The 25,551-nt window shown below is 44.6% G+C and overlaps 1 protein-coding gene across 1 annotated transcript in view; it reads left to right on the top strand.

Moving 5' to 3' along the window:
* SF3A3 (splicing factor 3a subunit 3) overlaps window positions 1–25,551 on the top strand; it is a 41,834-nt gene that overhangs the window by 10,743 nt on the left and 5,540 nt on the right. Inside the window, exons 3-12 of the mRNA XM_078768464.1 lie at window positions 1,739–1,791; window positions 3,593–3,698; window positions 7,432–7,501; window positions 8,481–8,572; window positions 15,874–15,956; window positions 16,129–16,267; window positions 16,423–16,491; window positions 16,636–16,703; window positions 23,168–23,278; window positions 23,563–23,635. Of these exons, the coding sequence (XP_078624590.1) occupies window positions 1,739–1,791; window positions 3,593–3,698; window positions 7,432–7,501; window positions 8,481–8,572; window positions 15,874–15,956; window positions 16,129–16,267; window positions 16,423–16,491; window positions 16,636–16,703; window positions 23,168–23,278; window positions 23,563–23,635 (864 nt within the window). The remainder of the gene's footprint in view (window positions 1–1,738; window positions 1,792–3,592; window positions 3,699–7,431; window positions 7,502–8,480; window positions 8,573–15,873; window positions 15,957–16,128; window positions 16,268–16,422; window positions 16,492–16,635; window positions 16,704–23,167; window positions 23,279–23,562; window positions 23,636–25,551) is intronic.

Genomic DNA, 25,551 nt, shown 5'->3' with positions numbered 1-25,551 from the left:
GCACACATTAATTAGTTCCCTTCCCTTACAATGACCTTGGAAGAAGACCGGCAGGAAGCCAGATCGGGGCACCGCCGGATGGCCGCCGCCAGCCGCACCACCAGCTGGCCTCGCAACATCGCGTGAGACGAGCTGTAACCACGCCCAGGAGGACTGCGATTGGTTGGCGCGGAAGGCGCGAACCTGGAGCGAATCAGCGCGGGAGGAGGTTCGGCAAACGGCGGGAAGCTACGAGGCTCTGGTTGGTAACGCGCCAGAACTGACGTCACATGCCAGGTTTCAAAAGGGCTCTCTGATGTGCTTCGCTCTCTTCTTCATGCTGGAAGCTTCACTCTGGTGGATTGAGTCATGCTGACGGTTCGCGCTTGGATTGCATCATGCTGGAAGCTTCGCTCTGGGTATTGAGTCGTGCCGGTCTTTCGCTCTTCGCTCTCCGTTCCTGGCTCTCGTGGTGCCTCGTGTTGGAGATCGGCTTCGCGTGGAGATCGCTAGCCCAGTTGCTTTTGGGGCTGGAGCGAGGTGTGCCGTGAAGCGATCGGACCTCGTGGGCGGTCGAAAGGAGCCTGGAGTGGAGCGGGTTGCTCGGGCCTGGCGGAGCGCGTGGGCGAAGCGGACGGAGGGCTTCCTCGCGCCGGAGCTTGGAGCCGGACCGGGCCTCGTTGGACGACGGGCTGATAAGCTCGCACCACATTACACAAACCCACGACGAACGTGTTCTTTTCGTAATTCATTTTCCTTTGTGGCGTGTTCAAAGTCTGCGTGTGGGATCCCAATTTAGGATCATTATTTATTTCATCGTCGCGTTTCATTATATCGGGCTCCGTTTAATAAATCCTTATTTTTGTACATTTTACCCCGGATTCCCGTTTGAGTTCGTTCCCTCTCCAGATAAGTGCTTCCGCTTCTTCTTCATTCTTTCGCCCGTGCTGTGATAGCAAAATCCGTATTTGGTCGACGCCTCAATTAAAGCCGTTTGGTCATTCGCGAGCCCTGGTATTAACCGGGAAGGGTTCGCGCGACAATATCTTAGTCCCCATGGGGAGTAATTGACAATGAGCCATGTTTCAATTTTTTCCAATGAGCGGTTTTGGAGATATGGAGGTGTAACGTTTTTCCAAGATGGCGTCCATACCACGAGACCAATGACGTCATAATTATGAATAAAACATTCTACAGGTGGAGGCACTCCTATGTTAAAATTTTGTGTCAATCGGACCAAAGGTTGCCAAGAAAATGAATTTTAAAAATGCAGACACGCATATACGTACACAACCGAATGCTTAACCGTGCTTTTCGCTTCACGAGCACAGGGTAAATTTTAATATCATTACAATATAATAATTATAACAACACCAATAATCATAACGATAATTGCATGGCCGAGTCTAAACTTGAAAGCATCATAAGCTAAGCAAGTGTGAAATGTATAATTAAGGCAAAAAGGACATTGAATACAACTGGAACTCGACTGTGCAGTATCCACGTGACCCGCGGCTGTTCTCGTAGGGAGCGGGTGTTTCTAGTTTGTAAAAACATACAAGTATGACTTCTGAGTTGTTGCACCAGCTTACGCACAGTCTTCTATTGACACCTCGTTAAGTAAGTATGTTTATGCGCTATATATATATATATTGTTTATTATCTCATCCGATGTTTACCTGACTGTGACCTTTGGGCATTATATCGAAGCAGCAAGTTTCCTGATGTGATTACCGATTGAATTGTGTGTGCGTCGCAGAGGTACATGGAAGTGAGTGGAATGCTTCTGGATTTGTATGAAGACAAAGATGGGTGAGTGACATTGCTTTGGAAACTACAACGGCACTCGGTAGAGCGCATACCTCCGCCAGGAGGAACAGTTTATGTTTTGTATCCTACCGATAGGCCGGATCTGGATTCCTTCCTGAACCAAAATCTTATCGGCTTGTTCTGGTCACCGAACCAACTCATCCACCTAGTTTAGTCATAACTCGACCATAACTTTTTTAAACATCATGTTGTATATCGCTATTCACCCGATCCCACAATGGTGAAGAATCACTTAAAATTTTAATAATTATCGTATCCGAATCCATATTCAGATCTTCACCAAGATCGAATTCATTCGTGTTTGTCAGACACCCAAACTCTCCACCAAGTTTCGTCCAAATCCGTCCACAACCTTTTGAGATATCCTGCTATATATCTTTTTTGGCCGAATAATGAAAAGGAACCGATGAAAGTCACTTCTTGAATGGACTTTTTGAAAAACTGCCATTAGGGAGACACTTTCGTGTTAGGAGGATGAAGAAGAACATTTTCAAAAAGTAATTTGTACCAGGTGCAATTCAAATGCTAAATTCAAATTCCCATAGCCATTTTGCTGTTTAGTCCATTTTCCATATTATATCTTTACATCCGCCACCAAAGGTGGATGGAGGTTATGTTTTCACCCCTGTTTGTCCGTTTGTTTGTTTGTGAACAAGATATCTCAAAAAGCTGTGGACGGATTCGGATGGAATTTCGCAGAGATGTTGCGTTTGTGACGTGGACAAAATGATTAGATTTTGGTGAAGATCCGGATTCGAATCCGGCTACTAGAATTTATTAAGTCCCTCAAATGTTGTGGTTGTGTGCTTCCCCTTCTCTCCCCATCTTGTCTTCCGCTCCCTCTTTTTGTGTGTTTTGTTTGTCTGGTTGATTTGTTTGTGAAATAAATGTTAGCTCTTCCACGAGCCTCGATTCAGTATACAAAAAAAAAAAAAAAAAAAAAAAGTGATTCTTCACCATTGGAGGATAAGGCCAAAAACGATACATAGCACGATATCTCAAAAGGTTGTGGACGGAGGATTTGGACGAAACTTGGTGGACCGGTTGGGTGTCTGAGAAGGAAGAATCGATTCGATTTTGGTGAAGATATGAATATGGATTCGGATATGGGAATTATTTAATTTATTAAGTGATTCTTCACCATTGGGAGATTGGGCCAAAAACGATACATAACAGGATATCTCAAATCGTTATGGATGGATTTGGACGAAACTTGTTGGACCGGTGGGTGTGTGACAAGGAAGAATCGATTCATTTTTGGTGAAGATCCGGATCCAGCATGTATAATTTTTAAAGTGATTCTTCACCATTGAGTGATATGGCCAACCAGGCGGAGGTATGCTCTCTACTGAGTGGCGTTCTAGTTGTATTTTGTTTTATCATTCTCTGTGTGTTTCATGTTTTTATGATGGTTCAACTTGTGGTGTCACCAAAGAATAATTTCCCTGGATATGGGACAATAAAGATTATTATTGTTATTCTTAAATGCACGATACCAACAAAATGTTTTGCATGATGGTACATCCGATACATCTATTTTGGCTCGATGTAGTAGCCAATGCAGTATTTGGGTTGTGAAGCCTGTAGGGACATCTGCTGGTCACAAATCGATTACTACACTCGAGTTTTGTCTCCCTCTGCTTTGTGTTTTGACTGCTGGCCTCGCAGTTTTAAATGTTAACTCTTAAATGATTCACTATGTGTGCGAAATGTATTATAACAATGTATTAATGTCCCTGAGGGATAGATTGATGACCGTTATTTATTTATTTATTTATTTCAGATTGCGTAAAGAGGAAGTAAACGCACTGTCGGGGCCAAATGAGTTTGCTGAATTCTACACCCGGTTGAGGCAAATAAAGGAATTTCACAAGAAACATCCAAACGAGGTGGGAATCTCTCCTCTGGGATGTGGTCAAGTATCAGCAAGACACATTGTCATTATCATCTTTTTTTATTTAATCCAGGTCGTACGTAAAGATTTAGTATATCAGTTAAATAGCCAGGCCAAGGGTGCAAACTTTAAAAAAAGTTGTAGTTCTGAATTGCAATGTTGGTGTTTTAAATTTTTACAATCTTTGTTTTTATTTTTTATGCCTCCGCCCGAAGATGGCCGGAGGCATTATATTTTTGGGTTGTCCGTCCATCCATCCGGGCTAAACCTCATTTTCTCAGCAATCACATGGCCAATTGAGACAAAACTTTCAGGGCAGGAGTGACACCCATGCAGAATGGTTTTTAATGATAATGGTGACGTCATGGGTCACGTGGTATGGCAGCCATGTTGGATTAAACGCAAATAAAAGAAAAAATTCTCGGAAACCGCTGAATGGAAAAATCTGAAACTTGGCACATTCTCAAGTACTCCCAATGGGGAACAAAAGCATGATAATGATGACATCATAGTTGAATTGGTATACCAGCCAAAAATGTTTTATCGAATTCCTTGTCCTAAAAATCTGAAATTGCATGCACATGATCTATGGCCCATTTGTATTGAAATATTAAATTTATGACGTCATAGGCCACATGGTTTGGCAGCCATATTGTATTTAACCTAAAACCTTAAAAAACATCTTTTCCCAAACCACCAAGTTGATTGACTCAAAACTTTACGTGTGTCATTGACTAGGCATGTCGATTAAAAGTGAACACGAAAACATCATTGGTCACATGGTGTGGCAGCCATATTGGATTGAAGGAAAATATTAAATAATTGTATCTCTGAAACCGCTTACCCTATCGATGCGAAATCTTACAAATATCATCTAAAACCACTGTTGCATATGGTTTGAAAAGGATGACATCGTAGGTCATGTGGTTTGGCAGCCATCTTGGATAGAAAAATGAACCTTATCCGATCAAAACAAAACCACAAACGTGATCCCCTACCCATGCATATGCAGAGTGTACATTTTTAAAGGTCATATGTCATGTCCATGTGGTATGGCAGCCATATTAGCTTGAAAGCCTATATTTTAAAAAATCCCTTCTCTGAAACTGCTTCACCGATCAATGTGAAACCTGTCGTGGCTGGTGAAAATGTGATACTTGAAAACAGCTGAAGGGAATTAAATCAAACTCGTTTATTTTTAGGACGGTGAACGATGACATCTACCCGTTGTGGGACAATGAGGAGGCATATTGGTGATAGTCACATTGCTCTAGTTTAATTTAATTTGATCAGCAATCGGGCAGCAAGAGGGCATTTGGAAGAAATCGCTCACTTTTACCTCAATCATACAAAAATATTAATGGACAGTGAATATCGACACGACTGTAATACCCCAGTTGACATCAGGGATGGCTTCCTGAAATGTGTGATGAATATCGAAATGATGTCGATCAAAACAATTTTTCTCGTGATATTCTTTACCAACATCTAATCGGTTTGTCCTTGGGAAATACCCAACATGTCCACAAAGTTTTGCCCGAATCCGTCCATAACTTTTTGAGATATCCTGCACAGAGACAAACTGCCTCCCTCCCCAAAATCATGGTGGCGTCTGGTTAAATATGTTTCTGGTGTTTGTTCCCCCTCCATCCACTCCCTTATCTCAAACAGCTACACAGCTGACACCGCATGTGAGAAAGCTGACTGCCTCAACTATGTGTTTGCCTCAAAATCTTGTGTCCCAAACCCATCGCTCTCTCTACCCACCTTACCCAGCCAAACCCAGCTGCTCCTGGACTCTGTGTCCTTCTCTCCCGACAAGGTGGAGAAGTTTCTGTCAAACCTCGACTCTGATTCTGCAACTGGACCAGACGGCATCATCCCATGGGCCCTAAAATCCTGCTCTGCGGCTCTTTCACACCCTCTCTGTGTTCTCTTCACCCTCTCTTTTGCTCAATGTCATCTGCCATCAGCTTGTAAATCAGCCAACATTACCGCTTCACACAAAAACAATTTGGATTCACACCAGGTCGCTCTACTCTGGACATACTTCTTCTGCTGTCTCAACAATGGATGGAGGTCCGCAACGCCAAACCGGAAATCAGAGCTGTCTCCCTTGACATATCTCGTGCCTTCTCGTCTGGCACCCCACCCTGCTCACCAAACTCTCCTCTTAATGTATCCATGGGAATCTCCACGCATGACTTGTGGACTTCCTCTCCAGTCGTAGTCGATGTGTAGCTCGAAATAGAATTCTCTCATCTCCTCTTCCTGTCCAGGCTGGAGTTCCTCAAGGCAGTGTTCTGGCCCTGTGCTTTTTCTGCTCTTCATTAATGATCTCTCCGACTCTCTGGAAAATCATCTCTATCTCTTTGCTGATGACTCCACTCTATGCTGCTTCATATCTCAACACTCAGATCGGCAAGCAGAAGCCTCTTCACTCTCTACAGACCTGGACAAAATCGGACTGGTCAAAGAAGTGGAACATGTCTTTCAATCCTAACAAATCTCACACTCTCCCTTTGTCTCTCCGAAAGGACCGTCTAGAAAACCCTGCCATCTACTTTCTCAACAATCCTCTCGAATAAGTTCTGTCACTCAAGATTTTGGGTCTCACTATGAGCCATGCTCTTTCCTGGGTAAATCACATTTCCAAGTTGGCCTCCAAAGCCAGTTACCGATTGGGCATCCTCCGTCATGCGAAGTCCTTTCTTGGCACCTCTGAGCTTCTCACCACATACAAAGCTTTCATCCGCAGCTTGATGGAATACTGTTCTCCCCTCTGGGCTGGTGCTCCTGCCTGACACCTAGCTCGGCTTCACACTGTAGAAACCAAAGCATTCAAAATCATTGGAATCCTCAGCGATGAAGCTAACTCCGAAGGCCTTGCTCTCTCTCTCACCGTAGGCAGGTTGGTGGGCTTTCTGTCTTCCACCTACTCCTCTCCGGCCTTGCTCCCCCAGCTTTGTCTGTGCTCTGTCCCCCAAATATTCCTTCATGATGCACAAGATCTGCTAGCAACCCTCTTCTGGTGAAACTGCCAAAATCAAGACTCTCTGCTCACCTTCACTCTTTTATTCCTCTTTTTTTCCCACCTCTGGAACAAACTCCCTCACTCTCTTCAATCCCACTCCTCCCTTCAGGTCTTCAAAACAGCTGTTCACCACCATCTCTTATCTCCCCCCATCCAAAATCTTGATATTTTCTACACCCGTTAATGCACCCCAAATCCGCCTTTTTCAAATTCCATTTTCTTTCCTGAAAATCCTTGCAGTCTCCATCTTGTTTATCCCGTGTACCCCGCCCCAGCCCTCTCTTCCACAGATGTCCTGATGTCTCTGTTCTCAACTGTTGTTGTGCTTCCCTCTCTCCCCCTCCCCCCCCCCCCCCCTCCCCACCCCATCTTGTCTCCCGCTCCCTTTATTATGGTTCATGTGTATTTATGTTTATGCTTTTGTGTTAGCTCTTACATGAGCTTCGACTTTGTATACAAAAAAGGGAGAAAAGGTAAAAAGCAGCAGGACTACACATGCGACACACAATGAGAAACGCCGCATGGCAACGCTCTGTAATGGCACATATGGGACACTATGAGTGACAGAGAGAGAGATTTTTGAAAAAACAATGACACTGTGCATTAGACTTGAAGTTTTGAAAGGATAAGTTGCATCTCTGTTTTGTTTTGATGCTATCCTTGTTTCTTTTCTTTTCCTTTTTTGCCTTCCTAGATCTACGTCCCAATGTCAGTGGAATTTGAAGAGTTGGCAAAGGCTCGAGAGAGCACCGATGAAAGCCAAAGTGAGTGGATGGAGGAAGATAGGTTGTATTGGAATCGGAAAGTTCTGAGCTTTGTTTATCTTTTGCGTTGTCGTTTGTGTGCTTGTGTTTTGCCATCACAAACATCCTTGGTGTGACCTCCCTTCGCCTACATCTGTCACAGTACCTATATCTGTGAGAAGGCTTGATCATTCTACATTGGACTTTGACAAATTAGAGCTAAGGTCCAAAATCTCACACATGTCCTGACTTTTTCTCCAATTGACTCTGACCAACCGAAGTCCTACTATTGCAGCTCTATGTTACTTACTTTGAATTACATTCGATTGAATTCTCCAGTAATTACCCTCGCCATAGGAGATCATATTGCATTCGAGTCCGTCATTTGATTTGAGACATGGCTCATTGTATAGAACACTCCATCTGGAATAACATATGTTAATGATGATGTCATAGGTGCCTCCATTATGACATTATTCGACAGGTACAAAACTTCATCCGATCAAGATGAAATTTCTCGAGCATAATCTAGGGATAAATTGATGGAGAAAAGAATGATGACGTCATTGGTCACGTGGTTTTGGCCGCCATATTTGTTTGAACTCAAAAGCCGTAAAAAAAAATACACTGAAAACATGTGGTGGCGAGGATCTGCAATCTCTGATTGTTCTTTCTAGTTTCACTTGGTTCACCTCTCAATAATTCCTAAAATCCATTCGGGTTTTCTCGAATTTGCTATTTTTCTGAAGTTTTCACGTCTCATATCCTCGATGTCCATTTGCAGTTTTATTTATTTTGTGCAAAACTTGCATTTCACATCCAAACCCCAAATCTCTCATAAGAGACCAACACCATTGAGTGTTTGTTAACCTGACAGTATGGTCAGCATCCTTTTTGTATCTTTTATCTGGTCTTTTACCTTTGCGTCGTTGTCCTCATCTCTGTCTCACTCAGCCCTCCACCCCTCCCCTTTGCTGTCCTGTGTCCATTTTTCTCATAGACATGGCAGAATTTACCGATGAGGAGGGGTATGGAAAGTTTTTGGATCTGCACATTTGCTGCATGCGCTTTGTCAACCTCAAAGGAGCTGAGGTGAGCAAATGGGACGAGCGTTTTTTTTTTTTTTTTTTTTTTGTATACAAGATCGAGGCTCGTGAAAGAGCGAACATTAATCACACAGAAAGACAAACCGACACATAAAACATATAACATCGGGAGCGGTAGACAAGATGGGGAGAGAGGGGGAAGGACACAAACACAACATTTGAGAGCAGGGACCGAGAGACATGGAGACATCGAGAGATCTGAGAGAGGGCGAGGGCTTTGGGGGTGGGGGGGCATGGGAAGGGGGCGGTGGGAGAGGTATAAAACATATGGACACTGCCAGGACTTCCAGGAAAGAAGTTGGAATTTCAAACAAGGTGGATCTGGGGTGAATTAGTGGGGGTAGAAAAGATCAAGGTTTTGGATGGGGGAAGATAAGAGATGGTGGTGAACAGCTGTTTTAAAGACCTGGGGGGAGGAGTGGGATTGAAGGGAGTGAGGGAGTTTGTTCCAGAGGCGGGAGAAAAGAGGAATGAAAGAGTGAAGGTGAGCAGAGAGCCGAGATTTCGGCAGTTTAACCATCAGAGTGTTGCTGGCAGATCTTGTGCGACCTGTAGGAATATTTGGGGGACAGAGCACAGAGAGAGCTGGGGGTGCAAGGCCGGAGAGGAGTCTGTAGAAGACAGAAAGACCACCTACCTGCCTCCGGTGAGTGAGTGAAAGGCCCTCAGAGATAGCTTCATCGCGGGAGATTCCAATAATTCTGAAAGCTTTTGTTTCAACAGCGTGAAGCCGAGCTAGGTGTGAGGCAGGAGCACCGGCCCATAGGGGAGAACAGTATTCCATTGAGCTGCGGATGAAAGCCTTGTATGTGGTGAGGAGCTCAGGTGTGCCGAGGAAGGACTTCGCACGACGGAGGATGCCCAGTCGGCGACTGTCTTTGGAGGCCAGCTTGGAAATGTGATTTTCCCAAGAAAGATCATGGCAGATAGTGAGACCCAAAAGCTTGAGCGACAGAACTTCTTGGAGAGGATTGTTGAGAAAGTAGATGGGAGGGTTGTCCAGTCGATCTTTTCGGAGAGACATAGTAAGAGTGTGAGATTTGTCAGGATTGAAAGACATGTTCCACTTGTTTGACCAGTCTGTGATTTTGTCCAAGTCTTCAGAGAGTGAGGAGGCTGCAGACTGCCGATCTGAGGGAAGAGGAATGGAGCGGCAGAGAGTGGAGTCATCAGCAAAGAGATAGAGAGGATTTTCAAGAGAGTCAGAGAGATCATTGATGAAGACCAGAAAAAGCACGGGGCCCAGAACACTGCCTTGGGGAACTCCAGCCTGAACAGGAAGAGGAGATGAGAGGAACCCATTCAGGGCCACACGACGACGACTAGAGAGGAAGTCCGCCAGCCATGCGTGGAGATTTCCATGGATACCAAAGGAGGAGAGTTTGGTGAGCAGAGCGGGGTGCCAGACCGTGTCGAAGGCACGTGATATGTCGAGGGAGACAGCTCTAATTTCCTGTTTGGCATTGAGGACCTCCATCCATTGTTGAGACAGCAGAAGCAGCATGTCCAGAGTAGAGTGACCTGGTCTGAAACCAAATTGATGATCAGAGATCAAGCCATTGGAGAAGAGGAAAGATTTCATATCCGAAGCAATGATGGATTCCATGACTTTGCTGATATTTGGGAGAAGGCTGATAGGTCTGTAGTTGCTAGGATCTGTTTTTGCACCTTTTTTGTGCAAAGCGGTGATGTTGGCTGATTTCCAAGCAGATGGCAGTTGACCTTGAGCAAAAGAGGGTGAAGAGAACAGAGAGAGGGTGAGATAGAGCGGCAGAGCAGGATTTTAGGACCCGTGGGCTGATGCCGTCGGGTCCAGTTGCAGAATCAGAGTCGAGGGTTGACAGAAACTTTTCCACCTTGTCAGGAGGAAAGGACACGGAGTCCAGGAGCAGCAGGGTACGACTGGGTATGGTGGGTACAGAGAGGGATGGGTTTGGGACACAAGATTTAGAGGCAAACACAGAGTTGAGGCATTCAGCTTTTTCACGTGCGGAGTCAGCTGTGTAGCCGTTTGAGGTAAGGGAGGGGATGGAGGGGGAACAAACACCAGAAACGGATTTGACCAGATGCCACCAGGATTTGGAAGAGGGAGACAGATAAGAGAGTTCGGTCTTGAGAACGGAGAGATATTGTTTCCTGGCTCTCCTGAGGGTGGACACACACTTGTTTCGGGCTTTGTGAAAGGAAATGAGATTTCCTTCCGTTGGATTTGCTTTCCAGGAGACGAAGGCAAGTTGTTTCTGGGCAACAGCCTCACCACAAGATTCCGTGTACCATGGACGGGAGGAAGGGTATGACAACTGAAGACGAGATGGGATAAATCTGTGCATGAGAGAGAGCAATTTACTTTGGAAGAATTCCCAGGATGAGTTGATGTCAGAGGTGGTAGAGATGGGAGACCAGTCCAGATGATTGATGGCTGCTTGAAGACCGTGCCAGTTGGCCTGAGTGAAATGCCAGACTCGTCGACGCTGAGCAGGCTCCCTGAGGATGGTCAGAGAGATGTCCACTTTAACAAGGACATGATCAGATGATCCGATTGGAGCAGAAGAAGAGCAGCAGACATTTTCAGGGAAGTTAGTCATAACCAAGTCCAGAAGAGAAGATGTTCCGTTGACTGAGATCCGGGTCGGGAAATTGACAGATTGTGTCAGTCCCAGTGAGTCACAGAAGTCCTTTGCTGAGGAGCCATGGCTGGTGAGAGAGGTACCCACACCCAGCCAACTGGCATGATGACAGTTGAAATCACCACATATGAGGAAGAGAGAGTTGGGATGAGTAGATAGAAGTTGGTCCATATTATCAGACAGCGAGATGTAGATGGAGTCATCACTGTTTGGTGGACGGTACAACACACATATGAACAAGAGGTGGGAGCGAAGGGGAAGCCGTAGCCAGAGGTATTCCTGGGGGTGAGGTGGAGAGAGTGCAGGGCGAGTGAGGAAGAGAGTTTTTGATAAAGATAGCAACCCCGCCTCCAGGATGAGGCTCAGGTCTATCATACCGGAGGAGGCAGTTGCCCGGGAGAGATGCTAAGGAATCAGAGACATGCTTGTGACGACTGACAGGTATTTCCACTTCGGGATGTGTGATTGATTGGTCAAGTGCTACCTGTTTTGAGGGTTTGTCGGCAAATTTTAATGAAGGAAAGCGAGAGATATCTTGAGTTTTTTGTGACACCAGTAAATGCCCGTTCCCAGTTACTTGGCGAATAAAGAAGGTGGGCTGTGCAACAAATACCTTTTTGTGAGATTAATAGCCGTGCCGTCCTGTTTCACTTCACAAACATATTGCATGTCTTTCTGCGATTCTCATTAAGGATGTCAAATGCAATGAAACACGTGAAATCCATTTATAACACACAGTTATTGTTGTTTGTGTGCTTCCATATCCTTCTCAACTATGAAGGGTTCCTGCTGTCATAGAATAATAAATGTTACCTTTGGAACCACTGCATTACGCTCCCATTCTGCAATCCCGTGCACAAGGAATTCCATCTATACCAGAAACGCGAGCGCAGCCAATGCTCCCACTCGCGGCAATCACAGCTGCCTCAGACGTCACTGCGAATTTCGATTGCTGCCATTAAACAATGACTAGAATTCCATCTCGGAATCTCTGGGAAGCCGAGTCAAAGTGAAATTCAATTTAAAATTTGACCCACTTTGTTGAAAATATGATCACTGGCGAAAACCAAAATGCATGCAACTTTGGAGAAACTTAATTTTTTTCTACGGTTAAAAATCATCAAAATCCACGTTCAGAGATCGTCACCAACAATCCAAAACGTCAACAAAAAACCTTTGGAGAGGTTATGTCAATGTCCATAATGCTACATCTGCATGCTTCCTTTGTCCATGAGACATGGACATCATCAAGATTAATTTAGTTTAAAGTGCCACGTCCCATGGATCAGCTTTCAACATTTTACCTATCTCTGCCTTTTATAATTACCTCCGCCACCAAAGGTGGATGGAGGTTATGTTTTCACCCCTGTCTGTCTGTCTGACCGTTTGTTTGGCTGTTTGTTTGTGAACAAGACATCTGAAAAAGTTGTGGATGGATTCGGACGAAATTTGGCAAAGAGGTAGTGTGTATGACAATAATATATATGAATGATCGTTTTAAGGCCATTTTTCCCTGCTAAAGCGGGGGTTAGCCTTGCGGGCCCCATGACAATCATGGTTCCCTGTTTGAGGCAATGTTTTTATGACACACAAACGTGTATGGTAGCATGTATCACAAGGACGAAATGATTAGATTTTGGTGAAGATCTGGATTCGGATCCGGCTCGTAGAATATTAAAAGTGATTCTTTACCATTGGGAGACAGAGCCAAAAACGATGCATAGCAGGATACCTCAAAAAGTTAAGGACGGATTTGGACGAAAGTTTGTGGGCAAGTTGTGTGTGTGACAAGGAAGACTCTATTCCATTTTGGTGAACATCTGAATATGGATTCGGATATAAGAATTTTTTTTTTTTTTTCAGTGATGCTTCACCATTGAGAGATAGGTCCAAGCACGATACAAAGCAACAACAACAACAGGCATTTTAAGGCCATTTTCCCTGCTAGAGCGGGGGTTAGCCTTGCGGGCCCCATTACAATCTTCTCCATTTTGCCCTATTTTCTGCATCTCCCCTTGTTAACCCCCCTTAGCCGCCTTTTCTTCTTCCACCACCTTTAGCCAAGTCTTTCTCGGTCTTCCCCGTCCTCTACTACCTTCTACATTCATTTCCATCACTCTTCTCAACCAGTCACTTTCATCCTTCCTCAACACATGACTAAACCATCTCAAACTGTTTCTCTTCACAGCATCAATCACAGGCTTTATTCCCATCATCTTTCACAATTCATTTTTTTTCTTTTTTTGTATACTGAATCGAGGCTCGTGAAAGAGCTAATTTGTCTTCCTCTCTCTCAACGATACTCCACACATCCACCGAACCATTCGCATTTCCACCCTTTCCAGCCTTCGTTGCTGCTCTAAGTTCATTACCCATGTCTCGCTCCCATAAATCATAACACTTCTCACACATGGAGCATGTACACCTTTCCCTTCAGCTTCAACGACACTCCCCTCCTCGTCAGCACGCCACTCAGTTCCCAAAACTTCTTCCATGCACATCTCACTCTGGCAACCGTTGCCGAGTCTGATCCACCTTCTCCATTCAGCATGTCTCCTAGGTAGCAAAATGTTTTCATACCTTCCAGCTTCATGCCGTCTCCAAGATCCAACTCAACATTTCCTCCATCTGCAGCTCCCTCTGTGCAAACACGATACAAAGCAAGATATCTCAAAAAGTTGTGGACGGATGATTTTGATTAAATGTGATTCTGTATTGTGATTTTCTGGTCTACTCTGGAATACAAAACATAAACGGTTCACCTGGCAGAGGTATTTTCTCTACTGAGTGCCATTCTGGTTTTATCTTGATTTTATCATGTCCCACATTTCTCTGTCACGCTGATGGAAAAAATACACCGACCAGGGCTGCCGCTGCCGTGGAGGATTTTAGGTGTGGACTCGGGGAAAGTTGTATTTTTACCAAACCAAGTGCATCTCTTTTTCGATTGATGACACGAAATGGAATTTAGTTTTTCTGTTTGATGCGGAAAGTCACTGTTTGTACATTTTCCTTTTTATGTGAGGTCAAATCCGGACAGTCTTCAGAAATGAGTGCATCAACCAATTATCATGCAGTATGACAGCTAAACATGAAAACGCTTGATGATTCCACGCTTTACTCTGAACACGTTCCCAATGCAGCTTGCGATGATTGTCTAAAGTTTACCTGCTTTTGCTATTGCTGCCCTCGAGCATATGACGATCTGAGTCCATCGCATCAATATGATGGAGAACAAAGAGTGTGTTGGTGTTTGAATAGATAAATTTTCATGCAATTGTATTCTTTCTTTCTCTGCGAACAAAGTCTAGGCTTATAGAAGAAGAAGAATAAGGTGACAGAGGAGAGAATGTTACTCACTGACAGTGGGACAATGTGTGGGGACAAGGAGCTGACCAAACAATAAGAGACAAGGAATGATAGGAATATACAAGTAGAGGGTTGGAGTTGGAATAGGATGGATGACGATGGAAAAGATCATGGATAGGTATGGAGGATAACGTGAAATTGTGGCATACTGCCGAAGAGACTTTGGAAGGAGGTTCCACGACTGGGAGAAGAGAGGAACGGATGAGTTGAAGTGAGCAGTGAATGAATGAATGAATGATCGTTTTAAGGCCATTTTCCCCGCTAGAGCGGGGGTTAGCCTTGCGGGCCCCATGACAATCATGGTTCCCTGTTTGAGGCAATGTTTTTATGGCCGGATGCCCTTCCTGGCGCCAACCTTTGGTCACGCTCTTACGATGCGCAGGGATACGGTGTACCTATTCTAAACCAGGGTACACACCGGGATAGTGAACCTGCATTTTGGGAGTTTCACAAGGAAATGGTTTCTGGAAGAACACGTGTGACTTGGAAGGGACAGATGTATGAAAGGGGTGGAGTAGAACGTGAGGCATGGCGGTAGGTGACAGAGAGGCCACCACATGTTTGCGATGAGAAATTATCAGGTGCTGTGCTGCTGCTTTATGGGAGATGGCAGTGATATTGAGAGACGTGGACTCCACAACATCTCGGAGAGACGGATGAGCAACACGGGCACCAACCCACAGAGGATACCTCGTCTTTGTCTGCCAGAGCCAAAGCTGGCTTTGCATGCCAGATTTGAGATATTTAGCCACGACGCGCCCCAGTGGTGTTTAATATAGAAGACATGGATTTGTCCCCCCATTGGAGGAAGACCCTCTCGTGTTCAGGCCGTTGGTGCTCCTATGGTTGGCAGCGAGTGCCCCGGAAGCATTGACGGAAAGAGAGTGGCAATCATGTGTGGGGAAAATTGCATGCTCAGTCAGGATCGCCCAGATAGGTCAGATGGCAGAGCACTGGTACGGTTTTCCAGAGGACCTGGGTTAGATTCCTGGTCTGGGAATGTAATTCTTCCACGTATATCAATTTAATTAACCATTACCAAACCCAATTATGGGATTGGTGAACATCAAGTAGCAAAGGCTTTGGATGACATGACATGAAAAGACTAGTGTATCGTCATCCTTGGTGATCCTTTGCATTTGTTGGACAGGGTAGTGGGGAGATTATATTTTGGTGGATGATTTGTATTGGGGGTTCGGCATTGAGGGGATGGGAGGGGAGATGATGGTTCTTTGATCCGTGTTCATTATTACTGGTACCTCACACTCTTAACTCCATGTGACTCTTGCAGAAAATAGACTATGTCACCTACCTGTCAACATTCGACCAACTCTTTGAAATTCCACGTGAACGAAAGAACACCGAATACAAACGGTAAAGGCTGCACTGATGTTGCCGTTCACACCACTTGGATCATTGTGTTGTCATTACAAGCGCTATCAACTATGGTCCCAACAATGATGAGGCTCAAATGCATTATTATCTTATTATGCTACACCTTGCAGTTTTGTTTCCTCATTGTCTATTTTGCTCCTGCTATGGACAGTTACCTGGAATTTCTGCTGGACTACCTGCAGGATTACACAGATCGGGTTAAACCATTGCTTGATCAAAATGAACTCCATGGGAAGATCCAGATGGATATGGAGCGCAAGTGGGAAACTGGAGTGTTTCCTGGCTGGCCGGTGATCTACTTTGACATGAGCCTTTAGCGAAATGAAGCGAACTTGGTCTTAAGCCTTTGGTGTGTCCTTGAATTTTGATTTAATCGAGGTATTTGTCGGTCTGCATGGCCTCATGTTATGTTTTTTTCCCCCAATTCTTTCGCCCTGCTTTGTAGAAAGAGACGAGCAGTGCACTCGCACATTCTGGCGCACACTTGGACCTCTCGGCCTTTTCTTCCTGGGAGGTGGGTGATGCACTGCGGCACTTTCACTTTTGCGACCATTGTTCCTTTCTTGATGATTGACTCTTCATTGGTTGTCATTGTTGAAAAGCTACTGTTTCCTCTTGTGTATTTGTTATAATTCTGAACTGGTTTGTTTCCCCTCAGGAACTTGCTTCGTTGGGTTTGGACAGGCTCAAGTCTGCCTTGATGGCGCTTGGCCTCAAATGTGGCGGGTCAGTACTTTGTTTGGGTCTTTGTAATATTTGATTTGCGTTTTTGATTATCGATTCGGTTTTTGTTTATCGAATGCGGGATTTGTTCAGGTTGCCGATGACGACCAGCCTACTCATCACAAAAGACACCGTGGGATCTTTAACGTCCAACAACTTATTCCGGCAGACGGGACGCCCAGTTTAACGTCCATTCGAAGGACGGCACACACACTGATGAAACACCGGGATGACAGTTTGTAGCTTGGCCGAGATTCCAACCCACGGTAGACTGCTCAGTGGCCCAAATACAGTAGTTGTATAAAATTACAAAGTTTGGGATGAAAGACCACTGATGTGTTTGCTACGACCGTGGTCTGATCCCCCCTCCCTGTGTTAAAGATAGTTCAAGTATGCCTTCGGTGTATCCAATTTGTTTCTGTTCAATTTGCCATTTTAATCGGGCCTGTTGCTTCTGTATTTTCTTTACCTTGGTACTTTATATTGTCGTGATAGTCTTGGGGGGAGTAGGGGATGCATATAGAAGCATGCACATCTGTGTATTGTCTGAAGGTGTGCGAAATGTATGTTCCATGTATAGTGGGGTACAAAGTCTGAGTCCTATAGCAAGCTTGTTAAACTAGTAATGCCAGTGAGAGGATTTGTTCATAATTGACAGTTTCCTCTCCTGCAATACCTCCCCCCTTCGGCAGGGGTCAGTGGTTAAACCACTTGCACTATTCCACGTGTATGGCCGATGATACCGGGTCGTTTCCCCACACTCGCGGGGCGTGAAGGGGATTTAATTTAATTATTATGACCTGACACTGTGTACCCTGAGCAGGAAATTTTGTGGAGATGGGGCTAGCTGTTTGATTCTCTCATGATCCGACATACTTACAAACACAGAGAATTGCCTTATTTTAGTTGAATAGTTGGATGATATGTGCTAACAAAATATATCATAAAAATGAGAAATCAAAAGCACTTTCTTGGGATTTCCACGAACTCTTAAGGATATAGCAACATTAATTATAATAGAAAAGTAAAAATCGTATCTGTTGACACACATTCAATAAATCAGTATAACCACCTTTTCCCTTGACAACGGCCTCACCTCAATTTTTTTTTTTTTTTTTTTGTATAAAAGATCGAGGGCTCGTGTAAGAGCTAGCACATCAAACACAAAAAAAACATAAACGGACTCGTAAAACAATAAGGGGAGGGGGAGACAAGATGGGGAGAGATAGGGAAGCACAAAGACTAGGGTCATGGAAGAGCTAGAACACAGAACGGATGAGGACACAGCATAACAAAAGGAACAGCAGAAAGGAGGTTGGGGGAGATACAAACAGCAGGGCCGAGGGAGAAAATAAATGGAGATGGGATAACAAGGGATGCGGGTTACAATGTGGGTTTGGGAAAAATGCAGGGGTGTATAAGATAGTTACAGAAGAAAAAGAAAAAAAATCTCGGGGATTGGGGTGGGTTGGTTGAAAGGGTTGAGGAAAAGGTCGTGGCTTTTGATGGGGGGGATGATGTGAGAGGGTGGTGAATAGCTGTCTTGAAGACCTTGAGGGAAGAATGAGATTGAAGAGAATGTGGATGTTGGTTACACAAACTAATGAGGTGAGGTGAGCAGTGATTCTGCATTTTGGGAGTTTAACCAGAAGGATGTTACTGGTAGGCTCTGTGTACCCTGGGGACTTTGGGGGGAAATGGGGAGAGAGGAACCAAGCATAGATCTGGCAGAGGGTGCAAGACCAGAAAGGAGGCAAGAGAAGATGGACCGCGGACTCGTCGGCGATGGCGAAGTAATAGGCCCATAGACTCGGCTTCATCACTGGAGATTCCAATGACTGAAGGCCTTGTTTCCTTTGTCAAGCTGAGCAAGATGTGAGGCAAGTTTGCCATCCTCGAGGCAAGAGCTCAGACTATGGGAAAGATACAGTGCCTTCAGAAAGTATTCACACCCCCTTGACTTTTTTCCCATTGTTAATGTTACAGCCTGAATTTAAAATGGATTAAATATGAGATTTTTTGCCACTGCTCTCCACGAAATACCCCAAAATGTCAAAGTGGAATTTTTTGGGAGTGGAAAAAACCAAAAAAAAACAGAGGCTACACTTTTCTGAATGGTCTGAGCAGCATCTGAATGTGTTAAGTGATGTCGATTATTGAAATATTTCTCGGTATTTTAAATTCTGGATACTCCCAAGATGATTCATAAAATGAGCAAAAGCTATTCATTACAACAATCTTGAGTGTCGTGCTAATGTTTCTTTGTGTGCCAGTGTTTAGCTCAACCTTCCGTCCAATGGACAAATGGCAGTGAAATGGAGGAATCTGAGGCCATGGGTCATGTTGTGGTTTCCCATTTTCTTATCAGTCCATTTGGAATGAGAAAAACGATTCGTTATTGCAGTGCGTTGTCACCACCGTCTTTTGGAGAACCTAGTTTTATTGGGTTATGAAATCTGCACCGAACAGTGCTGACTTGGCTACGAGTTGACGTCAACAATCGATTAAAGAGTCTGGATATTTCAGACTGTCTTGGCTTTACCTGAACGGATACAGTCGTGGCCAAAAATATTGGCACACTTGCACTTTTTTCAAATAATGCACCATTTCTTCCAGAAAATTGTTGAAATTTAAAAAATATTTTGGTGTCCACATTTGTATTTCTTTTGTTTGCAGTGGAACAAAGCAAAAAAAGCTGAAAAAAATTACTAGATCTTTGTTTATGCCACACATAAATCCTAAAATGGCCCAGACAATATTATTGGCACCTTTTAGAAGTTGTTAGAAATAATTAGATTTCAAGCAGTTGATTCTCCTTTACTTTGGAATTGAACTCACCTGCAGTGAGTTGCAGGTGTCTGCATTATAAAAATCACTCATTCAACCAGTTTGAATAAAGAAAAGGAGTCATTCTGCTGTTTTGTGTCACTGTGTACCACAATGAGCATGGTGAAAAGAAAGAAAACCAAAGAATTGTCTGGAGGTCAGAGACAAGATTGTAGCCAAGCATGGACAATCTCAAGGCTACAAGTCCATCTCCAGAGACCTTGATGTTCCTGTGTCCACCGTACGCAATGTTATCGGTAAGTTTAAGGCCCATTGCACTGTAGCCAACCTCCCTGGATGTGGCCGCAGGAGAAAACTTGATCGAAGATTGCAGTGAAGGATTGTTCGAATGGTGGAGAAAGCATCTCGATCAACTGCCAAATAGATTCAAGCTGACCTTCAGACACAAGGTACGACAGTTACAACTCGCACCACCCGTCGCCAACTCGATGAAAGGGGGTTCTATGGTAGGAGACCCAGGACTGAGAGAGAGACATAAGAAAGCCTGACTAGAGTTTTCCAAAACATACCTGAACAAGCCAAAATCCTGCTGGGAGAATGTCCTGTGGACAGATGAGACCAAATTAGAGCTTTTTGGTAAAGCACATCATCTCTATGTTTATATAACAAAACAAAAGCCTTCAAAGAAAAGAACACCTTCCATACAGTCAAACATGGAATCGGTTCAGTGATGTTTTGGGGTTGCTGTGCTGCCTCTGGCACTGGGTACCTTGAATGTGTGCACGGCATCAGGAAATCAGGAGATTACAAAGGCATTTTGAAGCCCTGGTGTTGGGCTAGCGGCTAGGGTGCCAGCTTAGGATCCTAGGATCCTGGGTTCGAATCCCGGTCGACTGCTGAATTAACGCCAGGGGGGTTGACTCAGCCTGTCATCCTTTGTCATGTCATGTCATGCCATGTCAGCCAGGAGGGTGTCCGCTTTGCGGGGAAAAATGGCCTCTAAAGGTGGTTACAAAGGCATTTTGAAGCTCAATGTTCAACCCAGTGTCAGAAAGATGGGTATCCGTCGAAGGTCGTGGGTCTTGCAGCAGGACAATGACCCCAAACACACTTCAAAAAGCACCCAGGAATGGTTCAAGACAAAACGCTGGACTGTTCTGAAGTTGCCAGCAATGAGTCCAGATCTAAATCCCCTTGAACACTTGTGGGGAGATCTGAAAACAGCAGTTGGGAGAAGGCACCCTTCAAATATCGGAGAACTGGAGCAGTTTGCACAAGAAGAGTGGACCAAACTGCCAGTGGAGAGATGTAGGAAGCTCATTCATGGCTATAGGAAGCACATGACTATAGTTATTTTGTCCAAAGGCTGTGATACCAAATATTAAGTCGAGGGTGTCAATAATTTTGTCAATGCCATTTATTTTTATTTTCTGATATAAAATGATATATTAAGTTCTGAATCAAAAACAAAGGTTTTTAAAATATTAACAGTGAAATAAAGATTTGTGGAGACCAAATACTTTTGTGAATTTCAACTTGTTTTTAGAGAAAATTGTGTTATTTGAAAAAGGTGCAAGGGTGCCAATACTTTTGGCCACGACTGTATGATGTGTATGTCGGATGCAAAGAAGTACCATCCTCATTGTGCCTCCAGATTGAGCTCTAAAGAATGTAAAACCATTACCTGCCGTGAGGAAACGGTTGGGCGTCGCATTGGCGCAGTGTCACGAGCACTTGTTGAGTACAGCTCAACACCGTCGTGCCCTTTGGAAACGAACCGACAATGGATGGCATGGGCAGAACATGAGATTCTTGAACGAATTTGAAAATGTTTGGTACAACAGGAAAGGTCTCGCTGTGTAACAAGATGTCATTTATTTCATTTCAATGCAGTTTCTGTGCTTTTGAAATGTCTATGCACAATCCACCGTCGACGTTTACGTCATAATCTCAACATTAGATGACGACATTGCCTCAATATAATTGGAGATCATTCATCGCACCAAATACTTTGCAAAAGAAGGGGACTTGGTAGCATGTTCGATCAATATTCAATGGACTGTGGCCCGATGGCAACGACTGGTGGATCCTGATTGACATGGGCCACAGTGGCCTTGACAAACCTCATTACGTCTGTACACAATGATGTATAGGATGCTTTCTGTGACATAGCACTTGACGATAAGCCTAGTGTGCTCTGCCTTAACCGAAACGGTGCCATATCTGAGGACGTATCAAAGATGCACCTTTTAAGCATGTAAGGTGCTCTCGGGTCACATGCTTCCTCAGAAACCTCTTGTTTGGAGTAGGATTTTCTTTAGATGTGTTTCCTTATTTATTTTTATTTTCCACATTGTTTCTTTCATTGGCTCCTTGTATAATCATTAATCAGTCTTAAGATCACGGAGTTCTTCTTTTTCTTCTTCTATATCATTGTAGTTGTTCTAAACAAAAAATCACAATATTCATCGAATTTTGTGCCTTGTCAGCTGGTCGATTCAGATTTTACCCACCTACTGTGCAAAGCAACATTCTCGCCTGTTTCCCCTCCCCACCCCACTAATTCTTCTGTAACTTGCGGAGTCCTCTACAATCTTGTTACGGAGTCCTCTACAATCTCCTGGTCTCGGTAACCTCCGAACCCCGAGAGGAACCCCGGCAGAAAAATATATTACCCTGTGTTGAAAATCAATCATGAAATCACACCAATGATTATAAATGAACAAACTTGTATTATAAATCACACCCAGGTAATACGGTACAGCAAATGGCCATTAAGAGTGCACTCTATATATCTCTTATATACAGTCAGGTCACTCATGGCGTGGTCAGCGAGTGCAACGACACTCTTCAATGTCTCTATGACTTTTCCCAAGGCAAATGGGATTCGCTCCAGCAGTCGATGGAACGAAATCCGGTTGAAGCCCAAATCTCGCTCTCCAGTCGATCTCCGAAGCGTGTACAGTGGGCAAGGGTGCTCTTCCCACCAAACTGTACAACAGCGCCCTCCAGAGGCGCACCTTCACCGCTCCCTCAGCAAATTGCAACGTAATTGGAGACGAGGCGGTCGCACACACCCATCCCCGGCAGACGGTAGGATGTTGGGGTGAAGATGACACGAAGCAAACCTTCACAGGTGTCCGACGCACGGGGTGCAAGATGGCCGACGGCTCTGGCTTGAGCCGATGCAACGAGACGAGGATTCGTCGGAATCTCAGCGCCCCAAATCTGTCTACGCAGATTTCTCCACTCCAGCGAATATTCTTATCGCCGGATGTCCCTTCCAGGAACTCAAAATCCCCTTGCGGCTGTCGGGAAACCTTGCTCGTTCCGGAGCGCTGACATCATGCGTCTTCTCCGACTTTGCTCGCGCCGCTTCTTTCTCTTCACCTCATTGTCTTCTCCTTCGGTTTCCTGTTTCACTTGCAGTTATCCTTTTTAACTTTTGATAACCGTTCGTGAATAATAAACCTTGTGAAACTAATAATAATACATAATATCAGAAACATGTCCAGTGGGTGAAAACCACCCCAGCAGAAGTGAAAAATCCATAACACTTGTCAGCTGGTCGATTCAGATTTTACCCACCTACTGTGCAAAGCAACATTCTCGCCTGTTTCCCCTCCCCACCCCACCCCACTAATTCTTCTGTAACTTGTTCTTCTCTATTTGATACACAGGACACTGGAAGAACGAGCACAACGACTCTTCAGCACTAAGGGAAAATCCTTGGATTTGCTGGACCCGTCACTCTTCACCAAATCCAAGGCCAAGAGCAGCAAGGGTAGCAGGTGAGGGGCATGTCTTGGTCATTGTTGTTGTGAAAGGGGCGTGGTCATGAAGAGGTGCGTCAAGGCATGCTTATTAAAATTGCAGGAAGACTGAACCATAACCTCTCCTTCCTTTTGTGTAAACACGCTCTTGTGTCTCCATCTTGCTTTAATTGTGTGACCATTCGCCCTCGCTGTTTGAAACAACTTGGTATAGGAGATCGCCTTCCTGTAGCCCTCGTAGCACATCTTGCTCACCATTGTTCTCTCCTTTGCACTCATCCCATTCCCCTTTTCAACCTCAGTCGGGATGCTGAGCGCAACAAGGAGATTGCTTTCCTCGAGGCTCAGATCTACGAGTACGTTGAAATTTTGGGGGTAAGTGGGCCCAAACCGAGCGAGTAAATGAACTTGAGTGGTTTGTTTTACTTGGTTATTTGGTTATCCAGGGTGCATATTGTAGCTCTTGCCGTGCACAGCGCCGTGGGCCCAATGGGAAAGCAAACTATGACGGTGGCGGCAGCCTTGGGCTTGCTCGCCGTGGCTAACACACTGCATGTGGAAACACATCTTCCTGTAACATGACGACAGGCTCTCTTGCATCACGTTTCTACACTCACCCCCGCGGGCTATGTTTATTGAGGGAAAGGGTCACCACTCTTCTGCTCGTGTGGGATCTGTGTGCGGCAGCTGCCCTTGTCCGGCACGTGGTTTTCTGCCCTCCATCGATTCATTGTGCCAGGACGCAATTTGCTGTGAGACCGGCTTTCGTTCACGATTTGAGAGCACGGGTGAATTTTTTGTGGGAAAGACTTGAGCAAAATCCAATACCTTGTTAGTCCAACATCGCTGGCTGTCTGCCCAGTTCACAGCGATCTATTATTAGTCTGCGAGCTCAAAAGATAACAAAATATAAAGTTTCATTTTGTGTTTTCTAACCAAGTGTCTGGCGATGGAATGAATATATATATTTTTTCTATCGTTATTGTTTCGCCTCCGGCATGATATTTCATATGGGTGGTTGACTTGACCTGGCCCAGGATTGTACACATCAGGCAGCCTGTCCAGCCATCCAAATTTTTCTGCGATTGGCTACGGGTAGTTTTTCATGGGCTTCCAGCAGTGTTCGTCGAAATTGAGTTTTGATCAGTAATGAAGCACCAAGATTGATCGGAAGCACGTCATAACGTTTTGGTTTATTTATTTATGTTTATTTGGAAGTGGAAGTAAAATATAAAAGGTTTGCTAAAATGAGGTGCTTCAAATGTTCTCAACGTCCCATCCATTGCTTGTTTTGAGTCATTTATTCTTCATTGCAGAAGTAATGCTGTTATTGTAAGGCCTTGAACGAGCACAAGAGTGAATAACCTCTTGGAGAGTTTTCACGATTCCTTTGGTTTATTTGGCTTCGCTTCCCTTGGATATTCGTTTCCGAGTAACTCTGCAGGTGCCCGGCACCAGAGGGCACAGCCCGGGGTCAAACCCCGGACGGCAGGAGATCTGGGCCACGAGTGTTTCTGGAATGAAGTATTTTCCTTGATTATCATTTGGATTTTAATGGGGTCGCGAATTCCCGTGTTACCTTTGTGGCGATGGCTGCCATTATGGGTTGATCTGCTCGACCTCTGCTCGTCTTGCCTTTGTATTTCTTTGCCTGGTCACCGTTAGTTTATCACATCGAGTATATCCTAAAGGTAAACACCAGGGTTTTGAAGACAGCAGGCAGCCATACTATGTATGTGATGAAAGCCATGGAATCGTTTGCCTTTTTTTAAACCAAAGTAAAACTGAATGAAGCAAATAAACTTGAGATGATGTGTAATATTGAAGAGAAAATGACATGATGGAAGTACTAAGGTTGAAAAAGATCGACAACAGTTGTGGCACAAGGAGCTAAGGTGGAAGAGTGTTGGACGGGGGTGGAATTAATTCGCCTTTTTAATTGATACAGTTGGCTTTGGTTTCATAAAGTGTGTCGAGAATAGCTGATGTAGGGGTTTGCCTTAGTATCTGACAGCAAGTACCATCGTTTGCCTCACGTGCTGGAGGTCGCCTCCATAGGAACGTTTGAGCCACACAATCGGCTGAGAAAGTGCGTGTGTGTTCAGATGAAGAGCCGGAGGGCCTGCTTGCCTGTGTGTACTACGACTTTGCACGATGTTCCCACTCCACTAAGATTTGTTAGGGCTTCATGGGTTTCGTTTGTCGCCCTCAGGTGTCTTCCTAAGTTGTTGTTTTTTTTTTTTGTTTTTTTTTTAGTTTGGTTGCGAGGATTGCCATTTGTTTGCGCAGGT

Source organism: Myxine glutinosa, chromosome 14, assembly GCF_964187855.1.
Source record: "Myxine glutinosa chromosome 14, kmMyxGlut1.1, whole genome shotgun sequence".
NCBI classification, from domain to species: domain Eukaryota; kingdom Metazoa; phylum Chordata; class Myxini; order Myxiniformes; family Myxinidae; genus Myxine; species Myxine glutinosa.
Note: the sequence above shows the minus strand (reverse complement) of the source record. Positions and strands in the feature narration are given on the sequence as shown.